This window comes from Alnus glutinosa, chromosome 14, assembly GCF_958979055.1.
Source record: "Alnus glutinosa chromosome 14, dhAlnGlut1.1, whole genome shotgun sequence".
NCBI classification, from domain to species: domain Eukaryota; kingdom Viridiplantae; phylum Streptophyta; class Magnoliopsida; order Fagales; family Betulaceae; genus Alnus; species Alnus glutinosa.
This window is the reverse complement of record NC_084899.1, coordinates 21504566-21514851: the sequence shown is the minus strand read 5'-3', so window position 1 is coordinate 21514851 and position 10286 is coordinate 21504566. Positions and strand designations below refer to the sequence as shown.

The window sequence follows — 10286 nt, the reverse complement described above, 5'->3', positions numbered from 1 at the left end:
CTATTCCCCCACCCACACCACTACTTGGACCAACAGATCGACAAAGCCATGTCAACGTTGTTTATTCTTCACCCTGTCTGCTTGCTTCTCTCTTTCTAAAACCCCCAACACTCAACGTACACTGATGACACTGATCATCAGTCCGAGAACACAGCAACATGGGAGACAATAAGGAGGACGACAGAGAAGGAGAACAGGGAGGTTGTCCGAAAATTCCGAAGCTACCTATCCAAGGGAAGAGGAACATACTCATCACAAGCGCCTTGCCTTACGTCAACAACGTTCCTCATCTCGGAAATATCATTGGGTGTAAATATTTCCTCCCTCAACTTCTCGATCTCTATCTTCTTCTTCTTCTTCTTCTTAATTACACTTTTGTTTTCATATCCCTAATTATTATACACATGTACTTAAATGAAAATGAGTGATTGTTCAGTGTGTTAAAGTATTAATTAAAAGATTAAATAAGTGGTGATTTAATATGATATTAGAGCAGCAAGAAGTCATGATTTCTGAGCTCTCCACAGCGACACTCCATTCTTGTTAGAAAATTAATTAAATTTATTATTTTCAACCATTTTAAGCTTTTGATATAATTAGTAATTTAACATGGTAATTTTGAGTTCAGACCTTATTTCTATAATTCCAGTCACATTTAAATTAAACATTCATATCACATGATAACAATTTGTGAAAGAGTTGTAGGTATAACATTTTTCATTTACAATTTTAAGTACCTCCAAAATATGGGGTTTGTGTGGTGTACAATCTTCTTTTTCCTCTCCTTTCTATTTTTTTTTTTTTTTTTCTCATTCTTTCTTAGAGTTTACATGACTCTTATCTTTGACAATATTGGATGTAAAAGTTGCTGTTTCCACGACTATATGAGGTGTGTCATGAGTCCAGTTCCTTGAGAATAAAGCTCATGTGGGCTTAGGATTCCTGCAGTGACGTGAAGCCACATGAGATTTTTTTTTTTTTTTTTAAAAAAAAAAAAAAATTAGTGGATTTATAAGGATGTGGTGTTTTCCACAACAATATTTAATTTCTTTATCATAATGAATTCGTTAAATTCATAGTTTTGGTGAGAAAAATACGTTTTGATTTCTAGAGAGGTAATTCATTGTGTTATTTCTATAATTTGGTATAGATCTCAAGTTTTGGACATAAACTTAGAAGACATTATAACCTATTTTATTATTGTAGTGGTAAGGAGTTGTCCCTTGGTTTTTCCTTCAAGCTAACAGGGTTTTGCACTTAGACCTTGGTATTTTTGTGTGATTGAACTGTGTTCTTAGCTTTGCAATTTCAAAACGAACATTTTTTGGGTTTACTTGAAATTGTTTGTTGGGATTGTCCTAATTTACATCGAGACTATTAAGTAGTGGCCCAGCAGGTTAAATGTTGTATGCTTAAATACAGGTGTTCTAAGTGCTGATGTCTTTGCTCGATATTGCCGTCTTCGTGGCTACAATGTGATATACATATGTGGAACTGACGAGTATGGAACAGCAACAGAGACAAAGGCTTTGGAGGAGAATTGTACCCCACAACAGATTTGTGACAAGTATGTTATTCATAGGAGCATGTTTTATGATTTCAGCTGAAGCTTTGGTTATTTAAGGTTTCCTTTCATTTGCATATCTAGAAACAGAATTTGTAACTGATTTGCTGATGGTCACTGTCTAGCATACGATCATAAAGAGGAGAATTTGTATAAAGATATACAAAGTTTGTAATGAATTTTTTTTGTCCTTCTGTTTTTTGGAGAGATTATGGCAAAGACAAAATGATCTTACTTTCACTTTAATTTTTGAAGATGCTACTGAGTTTCTTTTCAGGTCTCTCATTCTGTGTTATAATGTATTTTGAATACTAAATTCTCCCTATAGAGTCTCTTTAGGTTGATACTGTTAGCATTCCCCTATTCCTCTTAAAAATCTTTGCTCTTGGTTAATGGCTTCAATAATATGGTGGTAAATTGTATCTCTTAGAAAAGTGATCACCTTGTCCTTGTGTTTGCTTTACAGATATCATGCAATTCATAAGGAAGTTTACAATTGGTTCAACATAAGTTTTGATGAATTTGGGCGCACATCAACTCCTCAACAAACCGATATTTGCCAAGCAATTTTCAAGAAACTGATGGAGGACAATTGGCTTTCTGAAAGCATGATACAACAGGTACAAAGTTCTGCTCAGATGCTATAATGGTTTTATGTGCTTGTAAAAGTGATCCGTTTCTTCTCTGGCTCTCATTCTTTTTTGTGTTGCGAATTTGAAGCATTATTTACTCTTTAATGAATTTTAATTTCAATAAAATTTCAGTTTTATTGTGAGACGTGCGATCGTTTCTTGTCTGATCGACATGTTGAAGGCACCTGCCCATTTCCAAATTGTAATTATGATTCTGCACGCGGGGACCAATGTGATAAGTGTTGTGAGCTGCTAAATTCAACTGACCTTAAAGATCCTAGATGTAAGGTATGTGTCTCCTCTGCAGTATCTTAAGTGCAGCCATTTTCCCTTCCTTTTGTTTAATGGTATCAGCAAATTTGAATTGGAAAATATGTACTTTCTTTTGAACATTTCTCTGGTCTCATAATTATGTTGTACTCAACAGGTATGTCGTAAAACTCCGCAAATTCGTGATACAAACCATTTATTTCTTGAGCTCCCTATGCTGAAGGATAAATTAGAGGAATATATCAACAACATGTCAGTTGCAGGATCCTGGAGCCAGAATGCCATTCAAACTACTTATGCATGGCTTAAAGGAGGGCTGAAACCCCGCTGTATTACAAGGGATCTTAAGTGGGGGGTTCCTGTTCCACATGAGAAATTTAAGGATAAGGTTGGCATGTAAATTATTGTGAAATTTTGAGATTCTTTGTTTCTCTTTGTAGTGGCTTTCTGTGGTAATCTTAAAGAAGTTTTCAGGTTGACATCAGTCTTTTTGCTTTCACTGATTGATAATTTGATCTCCAATTCATTATGGTCAGGTTTTTTATGTATGGTTTGATGCGCCTATTGGTTATGTCTCGATCACTTCATGCTACACACCGGATTGGGAGAAGTGGTGGAAGAACCCTGAAAATGTGGAGCTGTATCAGTTCATGGGAAAGGATAATGTGCCATTCCACACTGTAAGAGCTTTTCATCACTTCTACTATGAATTTCAAATTTATATTTGTTAAAACTACTACTGCTTGTGTTCTTTGTGCGTGTCTTCTCACTGCCAATGCAATAAATTATTTTGTCCATGATAACATCATCTACATGGGCTTGTAATAATTGTTCCTACACATACATCCTAAATCTAGTGGACTTTTTATTTCCCACCGACTATTCAGGCAACATATATATATAGTGTACACCATTCACCCCTATCTGATACACTCATACTAGTCAATATACATGGATATTTTATTGTTATATATTTATGTGTGTGTGTGTGTGTTAATGTTCCCTCATTTGCATGTGTATGTTCATGGCTATAAAAGTCAGTCAAGTTCAGTCGGAACAGTCAGGCTCAGGCTCAGGCTCATGCAATAGTAAGACTGCTATTATTTTTGAGTGCAGGAGAGTAGTGATATTTATATATATTAATTTCGGAGTCTTTGGTCTCTCCTTAGAGAACACCCCTATTTATATGTTATCCTGAAAAAATGAATCCAGAATATAACCCAATGTTCCAAGCTTAGTAAGATAAACATTATATTTTCATCCTTTGGCAAGTACAAAAAAAAAAAAAAAAAAAAAAAAAGTACAAAGCATGGATGTACTGCATGTTAGAATATAGGATTGCGATATTCAGTTTGATATTTTCCTTATCAACGTATTTACCATAGTTGGTTTCTTATTACCTTGTTTGTATTCACTCCACCTATCACATTTCCGGATTTCCCCTAAAAAAAAATGGGTCATTTGTATTGTTAAGACATCCAAGATAATAAGAGCAAAATGTAGCCCTTAGGACAATTCTTAAATGGTGGACTTAGGTCTCTAAGGCCGAACCACCCGAAAATCCTTGTGTCTTTTATTCATCTTCTTCCACTACAGTCTCTTCCTTTTACATCTTATTATGATTTTCGACACTGATATTTGCAAAGGGTGAATTCTTGGGATTTAGTATTGTTACAGGATAAAACATTATTTTACTATGTCAAGGCTAGGAAGATTATTCCCACAATCTACTTATCTGCTTTCTGATAATCTAATTCCAGGTGATGTTTCCATCCACACTTATTGGAACTGGAGAAAACTGGACATTGATGAAGAGCATTAGTGTTACAGAATATTTAAACTATGAAGCAGGTATATCTTAGCTATCAAAGTGGTTCTCACTATGCAACTCCTTATAGTGATTTGTATTTGATGCTTTCATTCTTTAAGTTGAAGATCTTTTTATATCGTCGTCGTCGTTGTCGTCCTTACTACTTTCAGGCAAGTTCTCTAAAAGCAAGGGCATAGGAGTTTTTGGCAATGATGTGAAAGATACTAACATTCCCCCAGAAGTGTGGAGATACTACTTGCTGACCAACAGGCCGGAGGTAAGTTGTGTTGATGAGGCTTCTGGTGACTCTTCATTAACTCACTTTACTTGCAGAGAATAATGGATTTGCTTTCATTAGGTCTCAGACACATTGTTTACATGGGCAGACTTGCAAGCAAAACTAAATACCGAGTTACTGAATAATTTGGGCAATTTCATTAACAGAGTATTGAGTTTCATTGCCAAACCTCCAGGTCAGTAAGCTGCTTGCAGACATCAAATCTTTTTAGAGTCTGTTTGGCATTACGATTTCGTAGGCCAAAAATGCAGTTTTAAACATAATCGTAGAAAGTATATTGTTTGGGAATGCGTTTTTAGAAAATTGCGGTTTGAAAACGTAAAAAAAATTTGTATTTTCAAATCGCAGTCAAGGGGGTACATTTTTAAAAACTTACAATTTTAAAGACTAAATTGCTATTTTAAAGGTCAAACCTCAAATTTGGCAAACGCTTAACTGCGTTTTTAAATATCGGATTTTCAAATCGATATTTTTTAAATTACACATTTTAAAACTGCAAATTAAAACGGACTCTTAGTTCCCCATCCAGGCAGTGTTTGGTGAGTATAAATTTTTTGATAAATCTGGTTCGTGCTTCCTTACAGTAGGCATGAAGCTTTTGGGATGTGGTTGTGGGACTTTCCCATGAGTGCCAGCCATTCTCTTTTTTATTTTTGTCATTTGTTGGCTGTTTGATGCTGCCTTTTTCTTGTATCTGTGGTGAGATTTGAATACAGCTCGATACATGATACATCATTTTGGAGCAAAAATACTTTAAAAAATTCATTTATATATATATATATATATTCTGTCATTGAAATCAAAATATTTTAGCAAGATAATCTTTGATATCTCATTAAGAAAATGTGTAAATAAATATGCGCCAGATATTGAGATATATCCATCTATATTTTTAATAACTGCAGAAAGATTTTCTGAAACTTGGGACTAAAAGTGCAGTAGTGAATATTATACAGTATCAGAGTAAAAGACCTTATTATTTAGTGCTCCTGGGTCTTTGCATCCCTATTCATTTAGTATCACTACTTGACCTTTTGGATAATCAATGTACAACAGAAACTTCACGCAGGCACTTATTGCTCACTTTTCTTTCCTTCCATTTGTCATATATTCTCTTTTTTATGATAATTAATTTTTGCAGGACTAGGATATGGATCTATCCTTCCTGATGCTCCAGGGGTGGAATCACATCTCTTGACAAAAACATTGACAGAAAAAATTGGGAATTATGTGGAGCAATATGTAGAAGCAATGGAAAAGGTGATTAAATACAGTTATGTGCAACTTAGTTTTTATACAATAGAATTTTCTATTTACAGTATTCTTTGTGCTTTGTTTTACCAAGAAGGGGGAATTATCCATGTTTCATGTGACAGGTTAAACTAAAGCAGGCATTGAAAATTGGAATGAGCATCTCTAGTGAGGGGAATGCATATCTGCAAGTAAGCTTGTTAAAAGCTCAGTAGTTATTTAATTTATGGTATTTGCAAATTTTAGTGATTGTTCACCAAATCTTTTATTTTGTAGGAGAGCCAATTTTGGAAGCTTTACAAGGAAGACAAAGCTTCCTGCTCTGTTGTTATGAGAACTGCCGCGGGGCTGGTTTATCTTCTTGCATGTTTGTTAGAACCTTTCATGCCTTCATTTTCTCTCAAGGTATGCTTCACATGCTGCATTGAATACCTGTTAGATTAAAAGGTACCTTCCAAATGGTTATCTCAAGGTGTTTGTTTCACCATCGAATGCTTCTGCTTTTTTTTCCTTGACACTCAAGGTGCTGAACCAGCTTAATTTGCCTCCTGAAACACTGCTTTCACTTAGTGATGAAACTGGAGATCTTGAAAGGGCAAGAAAACCATGGGAAATTCTACCTGCTGGTCATAAAATTGGGACACCAGAGCCTTTGTTTAGGGAGTTGGTATATGTTTTACTCTATTGCACCCAGTAACTTTTTTTTTTTTTTTTTTAATTTTCCCTTCTCTGTTTGCTTTTCTAACTGGTTTTATCATAATTCACCTTCTCTGTTGTACAGAAAGATGAGGATGTGGCATTTTTTCGGATGAAGTTTTCTGGAAGTCAAGCTGAAAGGGCTGCCGAAGGCAGAGGTTGAAGCAAGGAAATGGCTGAGCAATTATGAAAAACATGGCTATTTTCCAGAGGAAGTTTTCTGGAGGTCAAGCTGATACAGTTGTATAAGGCAGAAGCTGGAAGGAAATCACTGAGCAATTAGGGAAGACAAAAACTTAGTTGATCTATTTTTCCTGTTGCATGGCTGTCACTCTAATAGTTTGTATCCAATTATATAATTTCATGGCAGGGATTTCAGAAAATTTATGTCCTCTTTTCTTAGTACTTGTAAGTTAAGTGTTAAATCACCGCTTAAAAAAAAATGTTAAAGTACTACTCGTCCCAAAAGTTTAAACTAATAGAAAATAATTGATTTGATCATTTAATTAAGGAAAAACTTCACTTATAACTTTTCATCATTTTTGCAATTAAGTACTCAAACTTTAAAAAGTGTCAATTTAAGGTATCTATCTTTCAAATTTTTTTTTTTAATTTCAACCCTCCATTCCGTTATAATTCTCAAAATACCACTATTCTTTTGTTAGGAAACAAAAATTGTAAGGATTTAAGTGTTGGTCATTTAACGGAATTTGAAAAAATACCCGTGCATGAATCTTCGAAATTTTTTATTTTATTTTATTTTTTTAAAAAAAGTATAGGAGTATTTTGAGAATTTTGATAGGATTTAACGAAAAATTTAAACGAATAATTGAAATTGAAAAATAAATACCCTAAATTGACACATTTTCTCATAATGTTATGCGTTAAACATACGCTCGAAGGATTTGGTCTTTCCCTCCTAAAAGGTTCACATTTTACGTATAAGATTATCCTCCATTTGATCCTCGGAGATAAGCTATAATCTTTTCACTTGTCACTAAAAGATGAGAGAGGATTATCTAGTTATCTTAAGCTAAGCAATTTTATGTCTTAGTGGCTTCCAAATAATTTGTTCAAAGTTTTTTTTTTTTTTTTTTAAACTCGTAAATATATGAGTAATGCGGCAATTCCATTTTGGTAGATTCATATACAACTAGATGATGTGATAGTAAACATCAATTTTTGAATCAGCAGTTATAAAAAAATAAAAAACAAAAAAAAAAGTTCTGATCCAATAGTTAATTTTTTTTTACTATCACGTTATCTCAGTTGTATGAGAGTAGTATATTAATATATTAAATAGTATTTCTCTAAATATATTTCAGCAATTTCAAAGACACAAGGCAGCTGAACAAGGAACTCATGGGCCCAAAAAAAAACTGAATAAGGAGCCCATGGATTGTTGGGCCCAAAACAGGGCATAGGGACATCAGCAAAGCCGCGTAACTCTGAATTCTCAACGGCTACTCTTGCCTCTCAAGTCTCAAGTGCCCATTTAGGGTTTTTATATAACTAGCAGGGCTACTCCTATAACCCACTCTAATTTCTTTTTCTCCAAGTTTTGGTCGCTCAGAAGAAGAAAAAATCTCAAAAGCGCAGCTCTATCTCAAGCGGTTTCGTCACAAAGAACGTTTTAGGTATTCTTGTTCTTTTCTCTTCTCTATTTCCTGTTTCCTTTTTGGTTTTTCCTCTCTGTTTGGTTACTCGGAAATGGCGGGAAAATAAGGCGGTTGTTGAGTGTCTTCCTTAGTTTCTTGTTTCTTGCTCTTGCTGTTTCCGATCATCCAAACAGGGCATTAGGGTTTCGAATATTGTTGGTCTTCAAGATTTCGTTGCTCTGTTTCCCACGGTCTTCCTTAACCCTTTCTTTTTTCTTTTTTTCTTTTTTTTAAAAAAAAGTTTCTTGTTTCTTGGCTTGGTTGTTTGATGGTTAATTGTTTTATAGTCTAGCTTTTGTTTGTGTGTATGTGTCTGAATGTTGGTTGTTGACATCAAACAGGTTTGGGCTATTCGAACGGAGAAGGAAAAGGTGCTACTGTAGACGTAACAGATCAAGTTTTCAGCTATGATTTTTTCTGCCACCAACCCTGCTGATCATTTGCCCAAGAATATGGACGTGCATAGTAGTTGCAAGAATCCCTCAGCGTCCTCAAGTGGTATGAATGGTGCTGAGGAGAAACCACGGCTTGTTTTCAGGATCAAATTGCCTCCAGCCCTCAACAAAGGAAAAAAGCCTTGCAAAGTCATCAAGGACAGAGCAGATGGTCAGAAGCCAGTCCCAACGCCTTCAAGCGGCATGAATGGTGTTGAAAAGAATTCCCCACTTGTTTTCAAGATCAAATTGCCTACTACAGCCCACAACAAAGATGAGAAATTGGTCCCCACGAGTGCTTCTGGTGGCATTAGCATGGGAAATGGGTCTATGAACAGTTGCTTGAAAAACCCCTTTTCTTCTCACCCAAAAAAACTGGCTCCAGCTCCAAGTGTAGTTACCAAGGACAAATCAGACAAGAAGCTGGTTCCAACATATTTTACCAACATGAATTGTGCTGAAAAGAAACATTGTCATGTTACAAGGGTCAAGTTGCCAACACCAAACAATAAAGGGATAGAGTTGAATAGCAACAATGGTGAATATCTAAGAAATTGGTAGTGATGGCTTCCAGTGGCATGAGTGGTAGTGATGGGAAAAAAGAGCGACGTGTGATCAAGATGCCAACAGCACTACGCCAAAATAAGAAGGAATAGATGAATATCCGAAAGATGGTTGTGCAACAAACAGGATTCACTAATGACATGCAATTCAGCTGTACCAAAGAATGCAAATAAGAGCTGTTTAAAATAACTTGAAATAGATGAGGAGCTACATCAAAGGTACCAACAAGCTAAGAATTTCAAAAGGAAGATTTAGTTGCTAGATTTTCTAGAGATCCCTAAGCCCGAGAATGTTATGACCAAGAGACTCAAGAGACGGTACATGTGTTGATCGATCAGAGAGTCCATCAGCTATGTAATTAGTTTTGAATATCGATGAAGATTTAGTTGCTAGATTTTGTGGCATTTAATTACTATCATTTGATTCTTTTCCATCATTTAGGTGTTGTAACTAATTTGAATGGATCGATCTTTTAATATATAAGGAAGCAGTACTATATATCTTTTGTACTTGTTCTATTTAGTTTAGTAAATACTTTTGATTTGTGAGCCTTGTTCTGCCCCTTGATTCTTTTTCATGAGTTAGTGAATTATGTTTACACATACATGGATAATTACTGTGAGAAATTGGGTTTGGTTTTATTTTTTTGCTAACTTGAACCAGCTTAATTACTTCAGCACAAAAGATGATTTTTATTTACCTTTTTTTATCAACATGTAAGATATTATCTTCATATATGGCCTATATACCACATATACGGTATTTATTATATTTATTATAAATATAATATACGGTATTACGGCTATGGTAATTTCTATTAATTTAGATTACCGTAATGGAATCGTTTAATTGATTTAAAATCAATTAATAATATTGTTTCCTTAATGGGAGGAACAATATGGTATTTACCATATTTGAGGGTCTCTGACTTAGCCTATAAATTAATAGCTTGTGTACACCATCAGTACGGCAATACAGTCATAAGCATAGGTTAGAAGATCCCTCAGATAACTTTTCTTGTTCTTCATATGGATCGTGAAAACGCTTGAGCAAATATGGGTAAAGATAAGCCTAGATCCTTGTCTCTTATTTTCCGCTGCGCATGTTAG

The 10286-nt window shown here is 34.8% G+C and overlaps 1 protein-coding gene across 1 annotated transcript; it reads left to right on the top strand.

Annotated features, from left to right (window-relative positions):
* On the top strand, nt 1-6974 carry LOC133858046 (probable methionine--tRNA ligase). The gene is made up of 14 exons (XM_062293464.1): nt 1-309; nt 1423-1567; nt 2031-2184; nt 2329-2484; nt 2624-2854; nt 3003-3146; nt 4227-4317; nt 4447-4553; nt 4635-4749; nt 5716-5834; nt 5951-6016; nt 6102-6230; nt 6349-6492; nt 6607-6974. Exons 1-14 carry the CDS (start codon nt 159-161, stop codon nt 6682-6684), a joined length of 1830 nt encoding a protein of 609 aa, XP_062149448.1. The 5' UTR covers nt 1-158; the 3' UTR covers nt 6685-6974.
* Nucleotides 6975-10286: the final 3312 nt, after the last annotated feature.